At 47.6% G+C, this 27,536-nt stretch overlaps 1 protein-coding gene across 2 annotated transcripts in view; it reads right to left on the bottom strand.

The window, feature by feature from the left end:
- The window catches only part of luzp1 (leucine zipper protein 1), a 174,626-nt gene that overhangs the window by 41,228 nt on the left and 105,862 nt on the right, over window positions 1-27,536 (bottom strand). For both annotated transcript variants that reach the window (XM_059949263.1, XM_059949265.1), the window contains exon 2: window positions 4,963-8,111. In XM_059949263.1, coding sequence (XP_059805246.1) covers window positions 4,963-7,875 — 2,913 coding nt within the window. In that variant the 5' untranslated portion in view covers window positions 7,876-8,111. The remainder of the gene's footprint in view (window positions 1-4,962; window positions 8,112-27,536) is intronic.

Raw genomic sequence — 27,536 nt, 5'->3', positions numbered from 1 at the left:
GTGATGCGCCCACTGCCGCCAGGCAGACAATCTCTGAAGAGCACTGATAATGGCTGGGGTCATCCATCCGGTAAAGGCACTGCCCAGAAGAAGACAATAGCGAACCACTTCTGCAGAAAAATTTTCCCAGAACAATCATGGTCAAAGGGTCTTTGATCTGTTACTCTCTCCACAGACGCTGCCTGACTTGTTGAGTGCTTCCAGCATTGTCTGTTTTTATTTCAGATTTCTGGCATCTGCAGCTTTAAAAAAAAATTAGGCCGTCTGTGTGGACAAAGCTTTCATTCGTTATGTACCGTGTCGTATGACATGGGTGATCTGTTCTTGGGAAGTTTTTCTACAGAAGTGGTTTGCCTTTGTGCCTTCTTCTGGGCAGGGTCTTTTCAAGACAGGTGATCCCCAGCCATCATCAATACTCTTCAAGATTGTCTACCTGGCGCCAGTGGCCGCATAACCAGGAGCTGTGAAATGCATCAACTGCTCATACAACCATCCGCCACCCGCTCCCATGACCCTGGGGGAGGGAAGGGGCTAAGCAGGTGCTACACCTTGCCCTAGGGTGATCTACGAGCTAGCAGAGGGAAGGAGCGCCTCACACTTCCTTTGGAGACATCCTATATCCCAGGTGTAGATAAATATCCAGGTCAAAGTCGAGGGCAGGACTGTGAGAATTCAGGAGTGAAGCAGGCCCAGGGAAAAAGAGTTCATGAAGGGGTAAAGGGCAACAGTTTTCTCCTGTGCAGAGTGTTTCAAACCTCGGTTCACAGATTCAACGGTACCTCCGCAAGAGCCAATGGGTTTGTGTTTTGTTCACCGCACAAGGGCTTTTGGCTTACTCCCCCCTCTGGAGCGGAAAATTCCAAGTATTCACCACCCCCCTCGGAGAATACACTTCAAAGTACCTTGTTTTTTTAAATGACAGGCTCCCTTTGCAATTTGTTCTTTGCAAATGGACAACCTCTCAGCATCAATGATCACGTCAGGTATCTGTCAAAGTTTAGCACCAGGAAGTTTGGTGGATGTTTGGGGGAAGATGGCTGGATCAAAGATTCAAAAACTTTTAAAGGGGCTCATTTATTTTCAAAGCAGGTATCCAGATACAATTCTGATATTCACCTTCTCCAGATAGCCACAAAACAAAGAGAAAGAACATGAACGTTGTTCAGGAGAGAAACATCAAGCCCACCCCCCCCACACACAAAAATAAAGAATGGCACCCCGATCGTCAGCCAACAGACCGCCCCACCCTTCACACAAGACAGAATGAGAACGTCAACCGTCAAAACAACCCTACTCGGAAAAAAAAAGACTAACAGAACGGAACATCAGCCCCAAACCTCCTCCCTTTGCACAACGAAATGGAAAAGGATCAGTAGAGGGTTGGAGGGAATGTCCGCTTGTCGGGGGAAGGGGGGGGGGAAGCCTGGAAAGGTACCAGGTTGTGGCGGAGGTGAGACGACAGTGAGCCAGAGCTGCATGCACCTTGTCTGTATGAACGTGGAAACATTTCTGCTTCAATATGCCCTGTGGGAAGGCTCTGATGAGGGAATTTGTTTTTTTTTCTCTCAGAGTTAGCCAGACCATGATGAATGATAATATTAAGAATAATATTGATCTTGGCACTGCTGGAATAATTAAAATTCCATATTTACTTCTCCCCCCCCCCACCTTTTCTTCACTAATTGCTGAGTTTCATCCAGCAGACATAGTTCCACAAATTGCTTGAGAAATTTGTGGAACATTTTTCCAGGATGCACTAAGTTCAATTTTGAACAGTGAAGAATGATGTATGTTAATCTTCCAAGTAGATATCTTGGCCACTTTTATTAGGTTAATGCAAATATCTAAGCAGCCAATCATGAAAGCATGCAGACAAGGTCACGAGGTTCAGTTGCTGTTCAGACCAAACATAGAACAGGGAAGAAATGTGATCTAAGTGACTTTGACTGCTGGTGCCAGACAGGCTGGTTTAAGTATCTCAGAAACTGCTAATTTCCTGGGATTTTCACTCACAGCAGTACTTAGAGAACGGTGTGAAAAACAATAAGCATCCAGCGAGTGGCAGTTCTGTGGGCGAAAACGCCTCGTTAACGAGAGAGGTCAGAGGAGAATGGCCAGACAGGTTCAAGCAGACAGGAAGGCCACGGTAACTCAAATAACCTCACGTCAGAGCACGCAGAAGAGCATCCCTGAACGCACAACATGCCAAAACTTGAAATGGATGGGCTACAGCAGCGGAAGACCATGGAGGAGGTCTATTAGGAGGTCTCTAATGAAGTGGCCACAGAACATATGTTTTCTTTTGTTAAAGGAACCTTTGCATCTGGAGAACAACCCTGTGAGAGGTGTTATAGTGTCACACTGGGGGGTGGGGAGGGGTCTCATAACTGTTTCTTAACCCACCTAATCCCATCCGTGTTCCCACTAAACCGTGAGAGACACCCAACGGAACCATTTTCGTGAAGATGTTGTGTCGCTCTGGTCTGAACAATTAACCTGCCCTACCGGTCTTTGGACCGTAGGAGGGAACCGGAGCACCCGGAGGAAACCCACGCGGTCACGGAGAGAACGGGGAAAACTCCTTACAGACAAGCAGAGGGAATGCTGTTTCATTTAGCTGTATGCATGTGTATGGTTGAATGGTAAATTAAACTTGTAACTTGGACTTCAAATAATCACCTCCCCCAATGATTAATTCATGTCCGTGCCCTGCTCATCAAGGTATATGTCCAGAGGCCTCTTAAAAACTGTCACTGTTTCTGCCTTCTGCACCTTCCCCTGTACCAGATACCAACTACACTACATATGAAAAAATTACCCCTCAAATCCCCTTTAAACATGCTCCGTCTCCCCTTATACCTGTCGTTTAGATTTACCTACTACGGGAAACAATCTCTGTCTATGACACAGGGACGTTAACCAGAATGGGGAATGGACAAAGAGGGAAAGGGTGAGAGGTAATGGTTTCTTTTTTATAATTTTTATTTACTTTTATGAAGAGATATAGCATGGAACAGGCCCTTCGAGCCTCACTGCTCAGAAACCCCCAATTTAACAACAGGACAATTTGCAATGACTATTAACCTATGAAACCAGTACGTCTTTGGACTGTGGGAGGACCCGGAGAAAATCCACACTTTCCAAGGGGAGGACGTACAGACTCCTTACAGATGACGTCAGAATTGAACTTCGACGCCCCGCCGTAAATCCGTGGCACTTTTGATGATCTCAAGTTAGAGAAATCGATGCTCGCGCCATCGGGTTGGAGGCTGCCCAGGCGGAATACGAGATGTTGCTGCTCCAACTTGAGCTTGGCCTCACTGTGGGAGTAGAGGAGGCCATCTCCCAGTTCTAGTGTTGGAATGGAACAGAAGGGAAGTAGAACTGAAATGGGAGATCCGGTGCTTTGTGGCAAAGGTGCTCGATAAAGAAGGCTTCCCAATCTGTGTTGGGTCTCACCGGATGTACAGGAGGCTGCACCAAAAGTAGTGGACACAATGGAAGAAGACTCCGTCCCCTCACAGGTATACTGTTGCCTCACCTGAATGGAGGTGTATGGGCAGGTCGTGCTTGCAGGGATAAGTGACAGGAGGGAGATTAGAGAACAATTCCTATGGTACGATAGGGTCTTTTAAGAGACTCCTGGATAGGTGCATGGAGCTCAAAAAAACAGAGGGCTATGGGTAACGCTAGGTAATTTCTAAGTGTAAGGGGTTTCTTTTTTTATGTCACTGCGTATGTTAATTAAAATGGCTTCTTGTTATGTTTAAAGTAAGAATACTTCTTCATTGTGGTAACTGGTGAGAGAGTGCTTTCTCTCGCTGCTTGTTTGGGTTATAATTACTGATAACGAGAATTGTATTCATCTGTTAACCAATTGGGATAGAGGTTATTCTTTCTTGTGGGTCTGTAAGCTAGTGTTGCGTGGAGTTTTGAGGAGGTCGAAGGGGAGATCGTGAAGAATGAGGACAGTGCGGGATGCACTCTGGTCGACCACTGAGGTTGGTCCCAGGTGGCGGGTCGAGGAGGTCAGAGAGGATCGAATAGTGTACTGAAGACTTCGATAGTTGAGCTCCAACGGTTGTGCACGAATGGACTGAACTCTGATAAGTTTTGATGCCTTTTCTTTCGTCTATATTGTATCGCTATTAACTACATAGTTCTAGTAAGATTTATAAAGTGCATTTTGTAACTGTACATGGTGCACGGTCTGATATTGTGTGTGCGAGTTTGTATCAGTGTGCATTACACAGCATCCACGCATACAGGAGACACGGTTTGGCGGGTGGACGAATTTTCACCTAGACATACATCAGCCGATAGCGTGAGCATTACATAAGGTAAGGATATGTTTGGCACAACTTTGTGGGCTGAAGGGCCTGTACTGTGCTGTAGATTTTCTATGTTTCTATGTCTCCTTACTTGAGGAAGGATATACTGGCTTTGGAGGCGGTGTAGAGGAGGCTCACCGGGTTGATTCCAGAGATGAGGGGGTTAGACCATGAGGAGAAATTGAGATGCCTGGGATTGTACTTGCTGGAATTCAGAAGAATGAGAGGAGATCTTATAGAAGCATATAAAATTATGAAAGGGATGGATAAGATAGAGGCAGAAAAGCTGTTTCCACTGGTAGGAGAGACTAGAACTCAGGGGCATAACCTCAAAATTCGGGTGAGTAGATTTAGGATGGAGATGAGGAGAAACTGCTTTTCCCAAAGAGTAGTGAATCTGTGGAATTCTCTGCCCCGTGAAGCAGTGGAGGCTACCTTAGTAAGTATATTTAAGATAAGGTTGGATAGATTTTTGCATAGTTGAGGAATTAAGGGTTATGGGGAAAAGACAGATCAGTGAACAGAGGAGCAGGCTCATTGGGTCAGATGGCCTATTTCTGCCCCTACTTCTTACGCTCGTATGATACCCAACATCTTGTTATAAAAGCACGGCATTGTGAAGCAGACTTACCTGAGAACAGCTGTTGTTCCAGTCGGCCACTTTGGACGCCACTGAAGCACTCTGCTTCCTTCGGGTAACCGTTTCCGCCACGCTGACGTAACTCCGGCTGGGATCCATCGCGGCGCCCCTCCGGAACTCCACGGTGTCCGAAGCGTGCGAGCCGTTGCTCGGCCTCGCGGCCTGCCCCTCGGACGTGGTCCCATTGCCGCCACGCTCGGCCGCCTCGCCCTGGCGACTCGCCCTGCGGGCGGCCAGCCGGGAGTAGTCCAGGCCCAGCTCCCCCTCCAGCCTGGCGGGCTCGCTCAGGAGCTCCGCGCGGCTGCTCCTCCAGGCGCCCCTCTCCGCCGGGTCGGTGTTCCTCATCTCCAGCCGGCTCCTCCTCGACCTGTAGGAAGCGACGCTGTTGCTGTTGCAGCCGCCATCGTTGTCTGCCGCCTCGGAAGACCTCGCCGTGACCCCGCTGCCGACGGAGATCCCGGACACGGACTCCGTCTCGTCCTCCTCGCTGCTGTCCGACTCCGTGGGCTTCATCACGATGTCGCTCCGGCAGATGGATATCTCGTACGGGATGCTGATGTTGCTCCTCTGGACGGACACATCACTGGAGCCGATGGTGATGTTGCTAGTGCAGGTGTGCCTCTCCTTCGGCGCCGCGGCCCCCCTCTGAGACGACAACTCCGACGGAAGTATCACAATGCTGCTGGTTACTTTATTCGGCGCGGCTTTGGGGGACAGCCGCTGCTCCCCGGCGCCCGGCTCCCCCCCAGCCGTCATCACTTCCTTCTTGTCGATGGCGATGATGGCCGGCTTAATGATCGCTTTAGACCGCAGGCCTTCGCGAGGGCTGCACACCCTCTTCAGCTCCGGGCCCGCCCTCTGGCTGGCGGCCGCGTCTTCCGCCGCGGCCGCTTCGGCGCGCTTGTACCTGAGGGGGTCCTCCTCCGGGCAGCACTTCACGGCTGTGTACTCCAGTCCCAGGTCCTGGGACCTCGAGGAATGCAGGTACTTCGACCGCCGGGGCCTTGCCGTCGCGGGCGAGCCTCCTGATGCCACCCCCGGGTCGGACTGGGGTTTCTCCACCGGCGCGGGCTCGTGGTCGGTAGCCAGGGGCACCTCGAACTCGACCACGAAGGAGTTCTTGGCTTCGTTGTAGGAAGGCGGGGAGGCCGCAAGGTTCCTGTACGAGGCCATCATTCCATTCTGAAGGGCAGGGGGAGCACTGGTGGATAAGAGCTCTTCACCCGAGCCATTGACGTCATTCTGACACGCCGGTTTCTCACTCTCGGAAACTCCGGAATAGTTCAGCGCCTTTCTCTGTCTGTCCGAGAGGGCAGAGTGCTCCAGCTCCCCGTCATCTCTATCCAATTTGCCCTTGGGTCCATTGATGCTCTGCTTACTCTGAGCACCCCAGGGTCTCTTCACACCGGACTCGTTGGCCGCAGGAGGGTAGCGACTCAGCACTGACGGAGGCTCCCTCATCTTCCTACTTTTTTCCAAGTGCAGCTCCTGATCCTTCTGTTCGGAGCAGAGTGCAGAAACCTTTTCCTCGGTCTTCTTCTCACTGGGAGCTGTGACCCTCGGGTTTGAAGATGACCGTTGAAAGCGTCTACCAGTACTGGGACTGAGGGGGCGCCTATAGCTCTTTACCGTGCTGCTGTCCTCCAGCAACAAGTCTCGGTTCCTGGGTTTCTCCCTCTGGGACCTTGGCTGTGATGAAACCTCCTGAGGTTTCTCTTTCGGGACCTGCGGCTCTGCCGCGAGGCCCTTGTACTTTGGTTTGTCCTGCCGGGACCTGATGCGCGCCTCCTGCTGCGGGGTCTCGCCGTTCCTCAGGGCTTTCTCCCTCGTCATCTGCTGCTTCAGCTCCTCGATCTGGCTGCCCAGCAGTTTGGCCAGAGACTGCTCGTTGAGGTACTTTTCCTGCAGCTCGTTGTGCTTCGCCTCAGTCTTCTTCAGGTCCTCCTCCACCATCTCGAGGAAGGTGAGGCGCTTCTTCAACCTCTCTATTTCTTGAGTGAGATCCTTAACTTTGTTGTCCTCCTGGCCTCCCTGGGTCTCTTTGTTTCTGAGCTCTACGTTGTGTGTTATAGTCAGAGTGTCCAACCCTCCCTTCCCCAAGGTTCCTTTGGAAGAGAGGCCAGAGGTCATTTTCTCCTCTATCCTGAGATCACCTCGGTCCCCTGAATAACCGTACGTCTTCTCGTTGACGTTCGTCCGAAGGTTCGAGGAGTTCTTGCTGTGATCCACCGTGTTTAATCTGTTATTCATTTCCAATTTCATTGTCAGGTCCTGTATAACTTGCTCGTTCTCTTGGAGCGTCTCACTCATGCTTTTCCTCTCCTCGGCCAGGATGACGGTTAGAGACTTTAACTTCTCCAGTTCCTCGATGATGGATTTTTCTGTTTTGTCGAGTCGGTTCTCCGAGGACTCCAGCTCTTTTACCCTGCCGCGGAGCATCTCCAGCTCGGACGTCAGCTTCCTGGTCAGGTTTTTCTCCTCGTTCAGGCTCAGGCCCAGCTGAGTGCAGTCCGATTTGCTCCTGTTAAACGCCTCCTCCAGCTTCTCCAGCTCTGCCATCCTGTCCTGCAGCTTCTCAATCTCCTCCTTGAGGTCCTTGCTCAGCTTGACCTCCGCCTCCAGCTTCTCCTTCAAGTTCCTGCACATGTCCTCGGCCTTCCGCACCTCCTCGTCCTTCCCCTCGACGGCAAGGACACGCTTGCGTAGGACGTCCACCTCGGACAGGAGGCTGGAGTTGCTGCCCTCGCCCTGAATTACCTTGTCCTGCAGGTCCATAATCTCATCCTCCATCCGATGGAGGCTTCGAGTGGCTTCCTCCAGTTCATCCACCCGCCGTGCCAAACTGGCCAGCTTAAGCCTCAGCTGACGAGTTGACGTCTCCTTGAGGTTCATCATGTCAGTCATTACTCCCCCTTCTAAAGGCCAAGTTCAGACTGGGGAGGGATTAGCTAGGTTGCAAAATAACTTATATCTCTGTCCAAAAGCCTTTCCCCCCTTCTCTGGGCATTTATCGGTCGCCTCTTCTGGCTTTATATCTCAAGTGTTGAAAATGGCGCCAGCACGATTTTCACCTGTTTTGTTCCAAACCTTTTATGCCTTTGAGTCTGAAAAGCTTCTTGTAGCATCAAAAGCATTTTAACCTGGAAAGAGAAATAAAAGAGACACATCAGAATTCTTGTCAAGGCATTGCAAAGAGTTTTTGTTAACTGGATGTTACTTCAGTCAGGAGCAACATTTCTTAACATAATCCTGAGAAAGACAAACTTTCACCTATTTCCTCTGGGAAGTTCTGTTGCAGCTTTATAAATCACAGGCTAGTGCCACACCCAGAGTACTACATTCAGTTCTGGTCACCTCCCAGTTATGGTAAGGATGTTGAGCCTTTGGAGGGGGGCAGAAGGTTTACCAGGATGCTGCCTGAATTAGAAGGCAATGTACTCAAGGTGGGGCAGGGCAAACTTGGGTTGATTTTATTTCTGGAGCAGCGGAGGCCAAGGTGAGATCTGATGGAGCAGGGCTACCCCGCCTTCCTTATTTTTTGCCATGGACAATTAAGCACGAGGTCCGTGAACCCCAGGCTGGGAACCCCTGAGATAGAGGTTTAAAGGTTATGAGAGACACAGATTGAGTAGACAAGCTTCTTTCTCCAAAGGCTGAAATGTCTAATACTAGATGATATCATCCAACCTTTTATATGCCATGGACCAAAACCATTAAGCAAGGGTTTCGTGGACCACAGCTTGAGAACATCTGATTTACGGTGAGAGTGAGAAAACTCAATGGAGGTTCACGAGGCAGGTACACGGAACATGCTGCCACAGGAGACAAATATGACAGAGGTGCTTAACTGACTTTTAGAAAGACATATGGAGGAATATGGACATTGTGTAGGGGGCTTAATTGCTAGTTTATTTTGGCACAACACCGTGGGCCCAAGGGCCTGTTCCTGTGCTGTACTGTTCTGGTTTCAATAAACAGTCGACACCGTTTCCAGGAAATTTACAATCATGGATCCTGAGTACTCCCAGGTAAAGTTAACCATGTCAACATTTTCAATGTTTAAGAGAAGTTTGGGTGGATATGTGGGTGGTAGGGGTATGGAGATCAATGGGAGTAGGCAGTTAAAATGGTACGGCATGGACTAGATGGGCCGAAAGGCCCGTTTCTGTGCTCTACTTTTCTATGACTCTCTGTTCTAAAGCCCGATCTGGAATGAAAGAATAAAGGATGCTGGGCTCGAAAATATCTTTGTAGGTGAATATATTTCCTGCATTCAACTACGTATAACAATCAAAACTAGCAGCATATTTTCTTTAAGTGAGGTTTATGTTACCTGACAAAGTTGTGTTACTTGTTGGAAAAAAAACATACAATAAAACCTCAAGAATTATTAAAGTTCATTGTAATGCACATCAGTGTGATTGGAATTCAGTATTATACTGCATCTACAGCCTGGAGGTAGGCCATTCAGCCCAATGGATATATACTGGCATCCGTGCTTCCAGCCTGCATGGACCCTAGAAGCACACTCTCTTTTGTTTTCCACAGTGTATCCTTATCTGTGTTTGTATTCAGGGGTTCCCAAACTGTTTTTAAACCATTAAGCAAGGGGATTTGGACCCCAGGTTGGGAACTCTTCTCAACTCCCACCGAGACAGAAAATTACACCCCCACCCCACCACCCACCCACACACACACACACACACACACATAAACACTACTGTCCGGCTGGACCTCCTTTCCTACACTTCCGTTTGGATCTAGTTTTGACTTTTGAACCTTATCGGATCAACTGCGAGGACGTGGCAGGTACATGCGCGGCTGATTGATCACACGGTGAATCGGTTGGGCCTCCTACGGAACTCACCTTTTATACAGGCGCGTGTGTGTGTGTGCGCGCACGCACTTTTTTAGTGGACTTAGAGGGTACGGTTCGTCACCCCTACGCTAAGTTGCCAAACATGCGTAGAGGCTAACGAGCCTCAGTTACATATTTAATCCAATTACTACATTGTCATCCTTGCTCCGCGCTTATGCCACAACTTTCTTATATTTTACGTCACTGGTTTCCCCCAGAACTGAAAACTCCTTCACTCAGAGGGTCGCGAGACTGTGGAACAAGCAGCCAGTGCGAGTGGTTCATGCAAGCTCGATTTCAGCATTTGTAAGAGAGGTTGGATAGGTACGTGGATGGGAAAGATATGGTGGGCAATGGTCCCAGTGCAGATCGCTGTGAGCAGGCAGTCTAATGGACTGGCACGGACTAGATGGAATGAACGGACTGCTTCTGTAGTGTGCTTTTCTATGATTCTCTCCTTTCCAGATCACCAGACCCTTGTACCATCTTAGGAATTCCTGTACACCACCCCAGACTCCTGCATAACAATGGAGAGATACTTTATTGGTCCCAAAGGAAATCTTAGGTGTCACAGTAGATTACAAGTGCACAAATATATAAACATTAGAAGAGAAGTAGAAAAAATAAAAAAATAAGTTACCTCAAACAGTCTAACCGGAGGGGGTCATCACTTCCCCGGCTATAGGTTGACTCATTACAGAGCCTAATGGCTGAGGGTAAGAATGACCTCATATAGCGCTCTTTGGGGCAGCGCAGTTGTCTTGGTCTATTACTGAAAGTGCTCCTCTGTTCAGCCAAGGTAGCGTGCAGAGGGCAAGAAACATTGCCCAGAATTGCCAGGATTTTCCGTAGGGTCCTTTGTTCTACCACGGACTCCAGCGTGTCCATTCTGACTCCTATAACTGAACCAGCCTTTCTAATCAGTTTATTGAGCCTGTTGGCATCACCCGTGTTGATGCCATTGCCCCAGTACACCACCACATAGAAGATTGTACTGGCGACAACAGAGTAGTAGGACATGTGAAGGAGAGGCCTGCAGACTCCAAAGGACCTCAGTCTCCTCAGGAAGTAGAAGTGACTCTGGCCCTTCTTGTACACAGCCTCTGTGTTGGTGCTCCACTCAAGTCTGTCAGCCAATATACTTATATTTAATATTTTTGTAGGACGTTGGAGTTCACGCCCATCTCACAAGCATCCCACTAGTACCACCCCCACCTCCTAACTTCCCCCACCCGTTATTTTTCTGCAATTTCTTCTCTGGGTGGGAGTTGGAGATACGCCCAGGACTTGTGATGAGCACCAGCTGCTCATACGACCATCCACCACCTGCTTCCACGGCTTCACGTGACCCTGATCGGGGAGCTAAGCAGGTGCTACCCCTTGCCCAGGGGTGACCTGCAGGCTAGCGGAGGGATGGAGCGCCTTACACCTCCTTTGGTAGAGACATATCTCCACCCTGCCACCTGCAAACACTCTATCATTACTTCTTTTATGTTTGCACTATTTATTTATTTATTCATTCTGCAAGTTATAAATCTTGACTTTGCCCTGTACTGCTGGCAGGAAACAACAAACTTCACGTCAAAGAGGACCCAATGCTGATTCTGATATGGCGCAGTCCCAGATCTGCTTTCAATTTCAGCATAGCCAGAATCCAAATAACGTCCGTAATTCAAAGCAGATTAAAGTGCTCAACGATTAGCTTTCTTTGCCACATGTAGAGTGAAATGTGCCTTTTGTGTCAACGATCAACACAGTCCGCGGATGTGCTGGGGGCAGCCCGCAAACGTTGCCATGATTCCAGTGCCCACATCTTACCAGCTCTAACTCATAGGTCTTTGGAAATAGTGTGGAAGGAATCCCACCCCCCACGGTCTTAGAGAGGATGTACAAACTCCTTACAGGCAACAGCAGGTATTGAACCCTGGCTGGAGATTGCTCGTGCCGTAAACCACTGCGCTTACTACTATGCTACCAGGTCGCTCCCTAACACATCTGTCTCCTCCGTAGGTGCCCAGCCGATCACTGAATAAACAGAAACATAACTTTTTTTTTGTGAGCGTCTCTTGCAGGCCCGAGAATGCCAAGCTGAATCGGAAGGGTTGGGTACGGGCCAAACCCTGCCTGGTTGGGACCACTCCTGAGGAACAACCTGATGTTTGGTCGATCTAAATGCCAGGCCAGATTGAAAAGGGCAGGGCGTCGGGGCCGGTTCTGTTCGCTGATCCGTGGCTCCACACCGAACTGCAAGGATGCCTGGCTTTGCGCCTGTGGTCTCGCAATGTCTACTTGGCTTTGAGACGAACTGTGACTCTGGCCATGCCTGGCTTTGTGTCTTTGGTAAAACTCCAGTTCTGAAACTAACTGCTTCCCTTTACCATTTGCACAATTTGTGTTTTTTTTCCCTCTCTCTCCCCCCTCTCTGCATATTGGGTGTCAGTGGTCTCTTCTTTCAAATGGGTTCTCTTGGAGTCTCTTTGCATTGGTGGCTGCCAGTAAGGAGATGAATCTTAAGGTTGTATAATGTATACATACTTTGATAATAAATGTACTTTGAACTTTTGAGTATGCCTTGCACGTGCTGGTTGTTAACTCAAACAACTCAACTATCTGTATGTGTCAATGTACTGGTGAGAAATGAATCTGTATTTGAATCTGAATTTGCTAGTTTACGGGATCCATTTGTTGCTGCTGCATGTCGTCCTGCTGCCCCGGCTATTGAAGGACGGGACAGGAGTCTCCAGGAAAGTAGATTCGAACGCCAAGCTCTGGTAGCTCATTGATCATTTGCGAGCCAGTTTCCCCCTGAATGAATGCTGCTTCAGTGAGAAATGAACCCCAGCTGCAGGCAGATCTCATCTTATGACTCCACACGCAGCTGCCTATTTGCCAATGCGAGCCATTTGGGTGTACTTGAGGCAGAGGTTGATCGCTGTTACCACCCCTCAACCATCAGGCCCTTCAACAATAGGCGATAACTACACTCACTTACCCATCCACTGAGATGTTCCCACAACCAATGATCTCACTTTAAGGACTCTTTATCTCATGTTCTTGTTATTTATTGCAATTTATTTATATTTGTATTTGCACAGTTTGTTGTCTTCTGCACTCTGGTTGATCTTTCATTGATCCCGTTATAGTTACTATTATATACATTTGCTGAGTATACCCCCAGCAAGATGAATCTCAGGGTGACATATATGTACTTTGAACTTCAGTGTTTTCGGCCCCCCAGTCAGTGGTAAACCCCTCAGTTCAGTGTAAGATGCCACCTATCCCTCCGTTTACAGAACAACCACAAAACTAAGTCACATAGATAAGACCACATATCATTGGAGCAGAATTAGGCCATTCAGCCCATCAAGTCTGCTCCACCATTTCATCATGTCTGATCCATTTTCCCTCTCAACCCCATTCTCCTGTCTTCTCCCTGTAACCTTTCACACCCTGACTAATCAAGAACCTATCGACCTCTCTCTCAAATGTACCCAGCCTCCACAGCTGCTTGTGGCAAAAAAATTCCACAGATTTACCACACTGTTCCCATCCCACTGGACTGGGCCGACATTGATGGGAAGACGAGGCAACCATCTGACTTTGCACTGAATAAAGTCCTGTGCAGTAGTAACGAACATGTTTGTAATTACTGAGGTTGAAGTGACAACGAACATTGTTCTCTCCCTGAGAGTCAACACATGGCGTGAAATTCAACAACTTAAAGCTGCCACGTTTGAACTTTGGCTGTGAGCGGAAGCTATTTAATCCGTGCTTGGAATCGAACCAATTGGACAGATCCAAAGCTGGCTTTACTTCTGGTGGTGAATTTGGGGAGGGTGGTTGGGAGGGGAGAGGGGAGGAGTTATACCAGAATTAGAGCCTTGCAGTCTATCGCCAGCTGTTTCTCAAGATTAAAAATACCACACTATCAGATCAGCAAGTATGTGCCTCAACTCACACGCAGGAATCTTGGCAGCTGGGGGGACATCCCAAGCAGCCAACAGACCCAGTATGGGAGATGGAACAGACTTGTCCCCTTCCCTGCCATTTAATCTCAGTGGGTTGGGATCAAATCCAACGGTTCCAGGAGAGAGATTTGATTTTAAATATGCAGAATGCAGAAGACTGAGAGGAGATTTGATAGAGGTGTACAAAATTATGAGGGGTATAGACAGGGCAAGTGCAAGCAGGCTTTTTTTTCACTGAGATTGGGTGGGACGACTCCTCGAGATCACGACTGCAGGGTGAGAAGTGTGAAGTTTAAGGGGACCATGAGAGGAAACTTCTTCACCCACAGGGTGGTGTGAATGTGGAATGATTTGCCAGCACAAGTGGTGCATGTGAACTCGATTTCGACGTTTGAGAGAAGTTTGGATAGGGACATGGACGGTGGGGGTATGGAGGGCTTTTTATACCATGGGCCAATACCAATTGCCCATGGGCAAAGGGGTCTGTGTGGCTGGAACTATTCAGTTAAAAGAGAAAGGTGAAGCAAAATTTGATTAAACTGTAGAAAATGAGGACGGCAGTGGACACGGTAGATAATGAAATAATGAGCTCTTTCAAGAAGGAGCTAGATAGGTGTCTTATGGATAGGGGAATCAAGGGATATGGGGACACAGCAGGAACCGGGTATTGATAGTAGATGATCAGCCATGATCTCAAAATGGCAGTGCAGGCTCGAAGGGCCGAATGGTCTACTTCTGCACCTATTGTCTATAATGGAGGCTACTTCCTCTGGTGGAGCTGTCAAGGACTAGGTTACAGGGATATTGAAAGGCCTAGATTGAGTGTTCATGGTGAAGGTGATTTTTATACTGTATTGGGGGGTGTCAGGACGAAGGCATAGCCTCAGAATAAAATGTCCTTTTAGAACAACGATGAGGAGGAATTTCTAGCCAGAGATGGGTGAATCTGTGGAATTCATAGCCACAGGTGTCTGAGGAAATCAAGTTATTGGGTATATTTTATAGTTTCTTGATTAGGTTGCGGGAAGAAGACAGAATGGGGTTCAGAAAGAGAATAAGTCATTCATGAATGAATGGCAGACCAAACTCGATGGATGAATGACCTAATTCTGCCCCTATGTCTTATGGTATAAAATAAAGGGGAAGTGAATTAATAGAATTAAAAGGGGAAATGAAGGACGTTTCTACACTGTGTGTGGCTGCAATCTGGAACCTGTGTATGTGGGTGGAGGCCTTCAAATGGACAAACACGTGGTGGCGAAACCTTAGCAGAGCAATGAACTCTGAACCAGGGGTTAAGGGGAGAAAGCTGGCATCGACACATCTCTCTGGCCTCCTACCATACTTAACATCCTGTAATTCCATGATTTAAGGGGATGCTAATTCCAATATACTTCAGTAGGATTTGTCTGCACGCTTAATCCAGTATTTCAGCATTAAACTACTTGAATGGACATCCATTGATCTAGAGCAGGGGCTCCCAATCCTTTTTATACCACGGACCCCTATCATTATCCGAGGGGTCCATGGAACCCACGTTAGGAACCCTTGACTGAGTGACACAAGTCCAAATCACACCACGGCAGCTAGGATAGTCAAATCCAAATACATAAATCAATCGGAAATGTTAATAGCAAAAAAATTATGTTTGAGTAATAATGACAAGTTTGTCACAAAAATCCCCTCCTTCATATTAACCAGTTCCGGCCTGGGAAAATGGTTATCTGGTTATCCATTCAATCTATTCCTGTGATTATCTTCTACACCTCTATCAAGTACCCCTCTTAAACTTGTACACCTTGTAGAGGTAAGTGAAAAAGGATCCAGTGCTTTTCCGGCATATATGACCAAAAAACTCTCCTCGGGCTTCCAGCCGGGTATAGAGCTGGAACCCGAGAAGGGTTTATTCATCATACATCTCTATTTCAACTTTCTGCTCCAAAGAGAGAAGTCCAAGCTCACTCAAACTATCCTCATAAGATGTGCTCTCTAATCCAGGTAGCATCCTGGTGAATCTCCTCTGCACCCTCTCTAATCCAGGTAGCATCCTGGTGAATCTCCTCTGCACCCTCTCTAATCCAGGCAGCATCCTGGTAAATCTCCTCTGCACCCTCTCTAATCCAGGCAGCATCCTGGTGAATCTCCTCTGCACCCTCTCTAATCCAGGTAGCATCCTGGTAAATCTCCTCTGCACCCTCTCTAATCCAGGTAGCATCCTGGTGAATCTCCTCTGCACCCTCTCTAATCCAGGTAGCATCCTGGTGAATCTCCTCTGCACCCTCTCTAATCCAGGTAGCATCCTGGTGAATCTCCTCTGCACCCTCTCTAATCCAGGTAGCATCCTGGTGAATCTCCTCTGCACCCTCTCTAATCCAGGTAGCATCCTGGTAAATCTCCTCTGCACCCTCTCTAATCCAGGTAGCATCCTGGTGAATCTCCTCTGCACCCTCTCTAATCCAGGCAGCATCCTGGTAAATCTCCTCTGCACCCTCTCTAATCCAGGCAGCATCCTGGTGAATCTCCTCTGCACCCTCTCTAATCCAGGTAGCATCCTGGTGAATCTCCTCTGCACCCTCTCTAATCCAGGCAGCATCCTGGTGAATCTCCTCTGCACCCTCTCTAATCCAGGCAGCATCCTGGTAAATCTCCTCTGCACCCTCTCTAATCCAGGCAGCATCCTGGTGAATCTCCTCTGCACCCTCTCTAATCCAGGTAGCATCCTGGTGAATCTCCTCTGCACCCTCTCTAATCCAGGCAGCATCCTGGTAAATCTCCTCTGCACCCTCTCTAATCCAGGCAGCATCCTGGTGAATCTCCTCTGCACCCTCTCTAATCCAGGTAGCATCCTGGTGAATCTCCTCTGCACCCTCTCTAATCCAGGTAGCATCCTGGTGAATCTCCTCTGCACCCTCTCTAATCCAGACAGCATCCTGGTGAATCTCCTCTGCACCCTCTCTAATCCAGGTAGCATCCTGGTGAATCTCCTCTGCACCCTCTCTAATCCAGGTAGCATCCTGGTAAATCTCCTCTGCACCCTCTCTAATCCAGGTAGCATCCTGGTGAATCTCCTCTGCACCCTCTCTAATCCAGGTAGCATCCTGGTGAATCTCCTCTGCACCCTCTCTAATCCAGGTAGCATCCTGGTGAATCTCCTCTGCACCCTCTCTAATCCAGGCAGCATCCTGGTAAATCTCCTCTGCACCCTCTCTAATCCAGGCAGCATCCTGGTAAATCTCCTCTGCACCCTCTCTAATCCAGGTAGCATCCTGGTAAATCTCCTCTGCACCCTCTCCAATCCAGGTAGCATCCTGGTGAATCTCCTCTGCACCCTCTCTAATCCAGGTAGCATCCTGGTGAATCTCCTCTGCACCCTCTCTAATCCAGGCAGCATCCTGGTGAATCTCCTCTGCACCCTCTCTAATCCAGGCAGCATCCTGGTGAATCTCCTCTGCACCCTCTCTAATCCAGGCAGCATCCTGGTGAATCTCCTCTGCACCCTCTCTAATCCAGGCAGCATCCTGGTAAATCTCCTCTGCACCCTCTCTAACCCAGGTAGCATCCTGGTGAATCTCCTCTGCACCCTCTCTAATCCAGGCAGCATCCTGGTGAATCTCCTCTGCACCCTCTCTAATCCAGGCAGCATCCTGGTGAATCTCCTCTGCACCCTCTCTAATCCAGGCAGCATCCTGGTGAATCTCCTCTGCACCCTCTCTAATCCAGGCAGCATCCTGGTGAATCTCCTCTGCACCCTCTCTAACCCAGGTAGCATCCTGGTGAATCTCCTCTGCACCCTCTCTAATCCAGGCAGCATCCTGGTGAATCTCCTCTGCACCCTCTCTAATCCAGGCAGCATCCTGGTGAATCTCCTCTGCACCCTCTCTAATCCAGGCAGCATCCTGGTGAATCTCCTCTGCACCCTCTCTAATCCAGGCAGCATCCTGGTGAATCTCCTCTGCACCCTCTCTAATCCAGGCAGCATCCTGGTGAATCTCCTCTGCACCCTCTCTAATCCAGGCAGCATCCTGGTGAATCTCCTCTGCACCCTCTCTAATCCAGGCAGCATCCTGGTGAATCTCCTCTGCACCCTCTCTAATCCAGGTAGCATCCTGGTAAATCTCCTCTGCACCCTCTCTAATCCAGGCAGCATCCTGGTGAATCTCCTCTGCACCCTCTCTAATCCAGGTAGCATCCTGGTAAATCTCCTCTGCACCCTCTCTAATCCAGACAGCATCCTGGTGAATCTCCTCTGCACCCTCTCTAATCCAGGTAGCATCCTGGTAAATCTCCTCTGCACCCTCTCTAATCCAGGTAGCATCCTGGTGAATCTCCTCTGCACCCTCTCTAATCCAGGTAGCATCCTGGTGAATCTCCTCTGCACCCTCTCTAATCCAGGTAGCATCCTGGTGAATCTCCTCTGCACCCTCTCTAATCCAGACAGCATCCTGGTAAATCTCCTCTGCACCCTCTCTAATCCAGGTAGCATCCTGGTAAATCTCCTCTGCACCCTCTCTAATCCAGGTAGCATCCTGGTAAATCTCCTCTGCACCCTCTCTAATCCAGACAGCATCCTGGTGAATCTCCTCTGCACCCTCTCTAATCCAGGTAGCATCCTGGTAAATCTCCCCTGCACCCTCTCTAATCCAGGCAGCATCCTGGTGAATCTCCTCTGCACCCTCTCTAATCCAGGTAGCATCCTGGTAAATCTCCTCTGCACCCTCTCTAATCCAGGTAGCATCCTGGTGAATCTCCTCTGCACCCTCTCTAATCCAGGTAGCATCCTGGTGAATCTCCTCTGCACCCTCTCTAATCCAGGTAGCATCCTGGTGAATCTCCTCTGCACCCTCTCTAATCCAGACAGCATCCTGGTAAATCTCCTCTGCACCCTCTCTAATCCAGGTAGCATCCTGGTGAATCTCCTCTGCACCCTCTCTAATCCAGGTAGCATCCTGGTGAATCTCCTCTGCACCCTCTCTAATCCAGGTAAAATCCTGGTGAATCTCCTCTGCACCCTCTCTAATCCAGACAGCATCCTGGTAAATCTCCTCTGCACCCTCTCTAATCCAGGTAGCGTCCTGGTAAATCTCCTCTGCACCCTCTCTAATCCAGGCAGCATCCTGGTGAATCTCCTCTGCACCCTCTCTAATCCAGGTAGCATCCTGGTGAATCTCCTCTGCACCCTCTCTAATCCAGGTAGCATCCTGGTGAATCTCCTCTGCACCCTCTCTAATCCAGGCAGCATCCTGGTAAATCTCCTCTGCACCCTCTCTAATCCAGGTAGCATCCTGGTAAATCTCCTCTGTACCTTCTTTAAAGTTTCCAGATTCTTCCTATAATGAGGAGACCAGAAGTGAGCACAATTTTTAAAGTGTGATCTAACAAGGGTTTTATAGAGCTTCTACAGATGTGCAGTGGAGATTATATTGACTGGTTGCATTACAGCCTGTATGGAAACACCAATGCCCTTGAATAGAAAACCCTACAAAAGTAGTAGACACGGCCAAGTCCATCACGTGCAAAACCCTCTCCACCATTGAACACATCTACATGAGGTGTTGCTGCAAGAAAGCCGCATCCATCATCAAGGACCCCCACCACCCAGGACATGCTCTTTTCTCGCTGCTGCCATCAGGAAGGTGGTACAGAAGCCTCAGGACTCACGTCACCAGGTTCAGGAGCAGTTATTACCCCTCAACCATCAAGCTCTTGAACCAAAGGGGACAACTTCACTTGCCCCATCCTTGAGATGTTCCCACAACCTACGGACTCACTTTCAAGGATTCTTCATCTCATACTCTCAATATTTATTGCTTATTTTTTATTATTATTATTTCTTTCTTTCTTTTTGTATTTGCACAGCAAGTTGTCCTTTGCATAATGGTTGAACACCCAAGTTGGTGCGGTCTTTCATTGACTCTATTATGGTTATTATTCTATTATGGATTTATTGAATAAAAACGCAAAATGCTGGCAGAACTCAGCAGGCCAGACAGCATCTATGAGAGGAGCATCTATGATTTATTGAGTATGCCCACAAGAAAATTAATCTCAGGGTTGTATATGGTGACATATGTACCTTGATAATAAATTTACTTTGAACTTTTTGAACAATATTTATACAGATCTTTCTTTCAAAGCTGGAATGGTTGATTAATATGCTGTTACCTCAGGGAGAGAGACATTGTGGGAACTGGATTTCAGATGAGCCTGGTGTGGCTGCTTTCTCTGCAGGAAGTTTGAAAGCAATCTTAAGCATTAGCCACACAGACTCACCGAGTTGTGTTCAATGTTTGATATCAGTGACATCGCATGAGGGTAAATTTCAGAAGGAGCTACAGGCACCTGCACATCAAAGAAAGCAGCGAGAGAGATGAAGAGAGAGGAACAGGCAGGAAATTCCTGTGTCGTTGCAAAACATTCAGATAGCATTGCCTTTATCTTTATACCTGGCACAGGTTCCCAAGGAACAGTTCTTAGCAGCAATGAATTTTCAAAGCCACTTTCCCTTTCATACTATTTTTAAAATATCTTAGGACTGCCTAAATTGTACATTCATTTGCAAATCACTTGGAATTTTGCACTCATAACATCGGGCAATGAAGATTTTACTTTCTGAATTATTCTGGATGTATCTTGTGGACTTTGGACTACGGATCAGGGAAATCACCATGAAATTTCCATACCACGCACCATTAAAAAAATTGTATATTTATCATTTCAATTCATAATTCAAGTCAGAATAACTGATGCCAAGATTAAGGGAGGCATTTTGTTGGTCCACAAATTAAACAGTTCATCACTGACAGGCAATTCTAGAAACTTCTAGTGAGACCAGAGAAAATCGCATGGAAGGCATTCAAGGATGTTTTTGAAAATCTTCTTGGCAACTACAGAGCATCAAACTACGTGCAGCTGGTTGACAACGTGCTTCCAGCATACAAAACCTTGAAGTGCAACATGACACTAAAAACTTCTCTAGACTCTAGACTTCTTCCCTGCAAATCTTGGCGCTGGCAGTGACGAGCACGGTGAAAGGTTTCACCAGGACATTGCGGTCATGGAGAAACTGTCTCAGGGCAACTGGAATCCATCAATACTGGCTGATTATTGTTGGACACAAGTGAGAAGCCTCAGACACGGAGTACAAATGAAAATCGTCAACAAAACATTTTTGGTTTAGTTCAACTATTGCAAAGTGTCAGCAGTGTTATGTAATTAAATGCATTAGATTCAATAAAAGTTAATTTCCTGCTTCTCCAAATTCCTAGTCTGAAATTATATTTATATTCAGCTTTAAGCGGTCTACCACTAACAAAAATAATATCTGAGGAAGCGGCACTACCAAGTATTTATTGTCCTGTGTAATCTATCAGCAGTAAACATTGTGCTGTATTCGATGTTAGCCATTTGTAACTCGATTTGGGTTACCAGGATTACTCCTTCACAAAACAATGCAGAAAGCATCAAAGGAAATAAACTCTACACAAAGCAAACTGCTGGAGGAACTCAGGCAGAATCTGGAAGAAAATGGATAGCCAATATTTTGGATCAAACCTTTTAGAATCAGACTTATTATCACTGATATATGTACTTTTTTTTTCTGGCAGCAGTACAGTGCAAAGATTGTTATTATCAGGGGTGGTAGTGGGGACAAGCTCCCACTATGTGTTAAATACTCCCAATGGTTTGCACCTCCAATAGCCTCTGACAACCAAGCCCAGCTCCTGGCCTTCACGTGTGGCTTAGCTACTAATCCTGGCAGAACCATTTCTACTGACAGGAGAAGGGGCAAAGGTGGGTCACTAGCGCCTTAACACCACTTGCTTCAGGTCAGGTGGGGCTTGTCAGCTGCAGTTGGCAGCTCTTCTAGGAGAAGGAAAACTCTGATCTCAAACCTCCACTGTCTTGCGGCCGCATCCACTCACGGGGAAGGCTTCAGGAGTAAATCCCAAGGGAAAAGTCCGGAGCTGGAGTTCATGAGGCTGTCCTACACTGAGATCAACGTGGACTGCAACTCCTGGTGCCAAACTGTATCGGTCTCTGCCGTTCCTTTGGTTTCATCAGTTGCATGGAGAGGGGGAGCTTACTACATGGGCAACAGCTTGCTCTATGGCCAACCCAGTGCTAGGCATTAAAAGCAACTATTAAAATGTAAAATAAATAAGTAATACAAAAGATGAACAATGCGCATGGGTTCATGGACTGTTCGGAAATCTGATGGTGGAGGGGAAGAAGCTGTTTCTAAAAAATGGAGAGGGATCTTCAGGCCCCTGATGGTAGCAATGCTAAGAGGGCATGTCCAGGGTGATGACAGTCCTTAATGATGGATGCTGCCTTCTTGAGGAACTGCCTTCTTTTTTTAAAAAAAACTTATTTTACTGAGATACACCATGAAATAGGTCCTTCTGGCACTTTGAGCCATGCTGCTCGATTTAATCTGAGCATAGTCACAGAACAACTTACAATGACCGATCCACCTATCAGCCAGTACCTCTTTAGACTGTGGGAGGAAATCAGAGCAACAGGAAGAAACCATGTGGTCACAAGAATGTACAGACTCCTTACAGACAGGGGCGGGAATTGAACCTGGGTTACCTGTACTATAATCTGTTGTGCTAACTATTATGCTACCGTGTTTCTTTATGCTTATTGTGTTCTTGATCCACAGTACCAATTATTTCCTTCTCCTTTACGCTTGAGTGCTGAAGATCAACAATAAACAATCTTTTGAATTCTAGATAACAATAGATTAGGATCAAAGAGCTGCAGAAATCTGAAGCTACACTCTTAATGTCACTTTCACAATGTGAGCAGGGCCCAGGAGGTCCTGCTGCGAGGAACAACCTGATGTTGGATGACTTTAACACCGGGCCAGGTGGATTGAAAAGGCTGGGCGTCGGGACGAGAGGCAAGGGTTGAACCGGCTCTGCTCGCTGCCCCGCGAGGTTTTCTCAGTTCTGCCCTGAACTGAGGCCGAGGCTGTGGCCTGTTCTGGGCTTCGTGTCGGACGACTCACGTTCATTCTAAATTCTACTTGCTTACTTCCATTGTTTGCACGATTTTATTTTCTCTCTTGACATTAGATGTCTGACTGGCTTTTCTTTATATGGGTTGTTTTGTGGCTGCCTGTAAGACGACGAATCTCAAGCTTGTTTCATATATACACACTTCGATAAGGAATATATTCTGAACTTTGAAGATCACTTTTAAAATTCCCACTGCTGGACTGTGATCACAGACATGAACTTCTGGCAGTGAGATATAATCGGAGTTGATTCCCTATGTGCCAATTCAAACTTTGGTCTTGGCTGTGTACACAGATACTTTGGCTTCGTTCTTAGGTGAGAACAACATCTAGAAGCTTTATGGTGATTGCTAACAACTACTAGGCCCACAGACTGTCAAATAAGACTAACCACATCACTGGTGTCAATCCTCACAAAAGAATCGGAATTGGAACTGGTATTTTTTTATGCTTTACATCCATCTCCAAACATGAGGGGGTAAAAAAAAGACTTCATATTGCGTCTCCATCGCTACGTACAAGCAAGAAGGAAAGGAAATGAGGGAGGATATTGCCAAACACTCAGATTGTATACAACTTCGCTTTGTATCCATGTGTGTACAGTCAGATATGCAATCAGATCAATGTGTATTGATAAATCTGATGGCCTGGTGAAAGAAGCTGTCCTGGAGCTTGTTGGTCCTGGCCTTAATGCCATGGTTCCGTTTGCCAGACGGAAGCAGCTGAAACAGTTTGTGGTTGGGGTGGCTGGAGTCCCTGATGATCCTCTGGGCCCTTTTTACACACCTGTTGCTGTAAATGTCCTGAGTAGAGGACAGCTCGCATCCACAGATGAGCTGGGCTGTCCGCACCACTCTCTGCAGAGTCCTGTGATTGAGAGAGGTACAGTTCCAATACCAGGTGGTGACACGCTCAGTCAGGATGCTCTCGATGGTGCCCCTGTAGGAAGTCCCGAGGATTTGGGAACTCATGCCAAACTTCTTCAGCCATCTGAAGTGAAAGAGATGCTGTTGTGCATTTTTAACCACACAGCCAGTATGTACAGTCCAGGTGGGATCGTTGGTGATGTGTATACCGAGGAACTTGAAACTACTCACCCTCTCAACTGCAGTCCCATTGACGTTGATTGGGCCGAGCCGGTTTCCGTTCCTCCTGTAATCCATGATCAGCTCCTTCGGTTTTTCAACACCGAGAGAGAGGCTGTTTCCTCTGCACCACTGTGTCAGGACGTTGACTTCTCCTCCGTGGGCTGTCACACCATTGTTGGAAATAAGGCCCATCAATGTCGTGTCATCTGTAAATCTGATCAGCAGCTTGGAGCTGTGCGTGGCAATACAGTCGCGGGTGTATAGGTAGAGGAGGGGGCTCAGGACATAGCCCTGGCGGTCTCCTGTGTTGAGAGTTAGAGGGGCAGAAGTGAGGTTTCCCATCCTTACCACCTGCTGCCAATCCGACAGGAAGCCTAAGATCCAGCTGCACAAAACAGGGCGCAGGCCGAGATCTCCGGCCTTCTTTTCAAGACTGGTGGGGGGGACATTATGGTGTTGAATGCTGAACTGTAGTCCAGGAACAGCGTTCTAACTTAAGCTTCCCTCTTCTCCAGGTGAACAGGGGCCTACATACGCCCGAGTATTCCCAGAGAGAAACACCAACAACTGACTGCGCGCTGAGCACTGGCGATGAAATGCCTGCAAGCTAATCCCCAAGCCCAGCCAACACTGCAACAATCAAACTGCATTCTGCAATTTCTTTGCTATGTAGAAGGTAGGTCGATATGTCATTGCTGACTTGGCATTCTGAGGAAACAATTATGCAAGTGGTCCAAAGAGAGTTCACTGTTAACGCCACAGGGTTGATTGACGTCCTTAGACTTAAATGGATACACTACCATTTGCCACTTGCAACCACAAATCACGACTACTCTAACATGCGAAATGCTGAAAAATTGTCCATTTATGACACTTCAGACTTGCTGTTGACATTACAGATATATTTATAATAATCTGTGGACCCAGAATGTGGCATCCATCACTTTTAAACTGTCAGCGCAGTGCAAGGCAACATCTGTTTCTGTTTAACCCTTTGCGTGGCCTATTTCAGTAACATCTCAACATCAGATAATTTTGCTTTACGACCTGGCATCTGAAGTTGCAGCTTGTGGCCAAGAGTAATTGATATGCTTTCAAATTTATATTCAACAACGTTGAATTACAGCAAGTGCATTTCACTTTCACAGGGAGCGTGAATGGCGGGCAGATCATCCTTCAGTCCGGTTCAGACGTGGCAAATGCAACCAGCCCCAGCTCCACACTGATGGTTACAGACGATGCGTAAGTGTCTGAAGCATGTCCATTTATACAGTGTTGGCTCAAAAACTTTCCACTGGAACTCTGCTCCTCTCCATTTCCAGAACATCCCGTCTTATTTTAAAAGGAAATAGTTCAGATTCATGCCCCGTGGCTGAGATTTTAGCTCAAGTGCTCAATTGCAAAGAAAGGGTCAATGCCCGAGTATCAAGAGTGTGTGAAGAATTTTATATATTATCATTAAAGACCCCCCCCACCATCCAGGACATACCCCCTTCTCACTGCTACCATCAGGAAGGAGGTACAGGAGCCTGAAGGCACACACTCAACGATTCAGGAAGAGATTTCTGAATGGACACTACATCACTAAGCACTAGATCCTCTTTGTACTGCTGCCACAAAGTTAACAAATTACGCGACAGTTAACAAATCATATTAACCATTGAGGATACAGCAGCAGGTGCAGGAAGAAGGCCTGGGAAGTCATCAGGGACGCCAGTCACCCCAACTGTAAACTGTTTCAGCTGTTTGCGTCTGGCAAACAGTGCCGCACCACTAATGCCAGGACCAACAGGCTACGGATAGCTTCTCTGTACAAGCTGTTAGACTTATAAACTCACATGTCTGTACATTGCAACAGAGTCATAATGCAAAGATTTTTACTCCCTCACATTGTAGGATGGATGTAAGATTTAAATAAATTCTACTATCATATCCCAGTGATATTAAACCTGACCTATATTCTGATAATATATAATTATATGATAATTATTATTACATATTGTTATTTTTATTTTATTCTTTTATTTTTTGGCCCTTCGAGCCACGCCGCCCAGCAACCCCCGATTTAACCCTAGCCTAATTACCAGACAATATACAATGACTAATTAACGTATCAACTGTTACGTCTTTGGACTGTGGGAGGAGACCACAGCACCCGGAGGAAACCCACTCAATCTTGGAGAGAACGTACAAACTCCTCCCGGGCAGCAACAGGAATTGAACCCCAGTCGCCTGTACTGTAAATTGTTGTGCTAAGCACTACGCCATATATGTGTATATTCTACAACATGAAAATGACAGAAAGCTCATCTCACTAACACCAATCAAATGAAAGGCGGGCTGATGATTGAGTGCGTGTGTGCGCGTGCGTACACATGCACACAGACTTTACCAGAATTCGATGCGCCAACAAGCTTCAACAGCACGCCGTGCTCAAAAATAGGAAACAAAATGGAGAGGCTGCATATCGGCCTCAAACATTCACCTGAGCAAACTTCAAAGCTGTTCAGCAGTTAGAACACAAGCAATTAACACCGTGAAGCTCCTTCAACACTCCTGGAAAAAGTGTGATTGAGGAGATTTTAAAATAGAGGCTGTAGAAAAAAATTATCACACATCCACATGGGACTACGATCATTGCCTGGGTAATTGATAGTTCTCGTGGGCTACATATAAACACGTCAGGAAAGTGTCGTTAACAACTGTGAGAAAACAGTGCTCCTTTGGAATTGCTGTGGCCCTACCTGTGAAAATTTTTTTGAACGAGGAACTCTTTTTTTGTGAGTTTGACCACCTCCTGGCGTATCGGAAGCGGGGATAAGATTGACTCTCTGACTGGCAACTGAAGGTCAATCTTGGCAAGAATTAAAGTTCCCTGACTGCACCACATCATCTTTCCTGAGGCCTGACGTGGACAATCTGTCAGAGACCTCGCAGCAGGTGATCATGCTAGAACTGACAGTTCCTTGGGAAGACCGGATTGAGGCGATTGAATGTTAAGAAAGCCAAATACCAGGAGCTGGTAGAACAGTTCCAAAGACAGGGGTGGTGGGCACGATGCCAGCCTGTAGAGGCTTGCTACTCTCTCCTTGGCATTAGGGGACTACAAAGAGCAATCAGGACCGTCACAGAGGCTGCTGAGTGAGTTTCCCGATGGCCATGGATCAAGAGGTGTGACCTGTGGACTGAAGCTGCTGGGAGACAAGCCGGGCCCTGATCAACCCTGGCTGGGTCACCTGGACAAGGATGTCTGACGTGGAAGGACCCAAAATACCCGTTAAGCCCAAGGTACATCATTGATGAAATGTCCCAGTGCACCCGAGAGCGCATCCCAGCATCGTTAAATTACCTATCATTGAAAGATTAGTTTATTTGTTGCATGTACCTCGAAACAAACAGTGAAATGCTTTGATTTGTGCTAATGACCAACTCGATCTCATAATGTGCTGGGCGCATCACCAGGCTGATGGTGCCAACGCCTCATGCCCACAACTGACTGACCCGTATGTTTTTGTAATGTGGGAGGAAACCAGAGCACCCGGAGGAAACCTACGTAGTCACGGGGAGAACTTACAAGCTTCTTACGGACAGCGGTGGGAATTGAACGCTGGTTGCTGATCGCTGGCACT

This window comes from Hypanus sabinus, chromosome 24 (genome assembly GCF_030144855.1).
Source record: "Hypanus sabinus isolate sHypSab1 chromosome 24, sHypSab1.hap1, whole genome shotgun sequence".
In the NCBI taxonomy this organism is placed as follows: domain Eukaryota; kingdom Metazoa; phylum Chordata; class Chondrichthyes; order Myliobatiformes; family Dasyatidae; genus Hypanus; species Hypanus sabinus.
The sequence above is the reverse complement of the archived record's forward strand: the minus strand, read 5'-3'. Positions and strand labels throughout refer to the sequence as shown.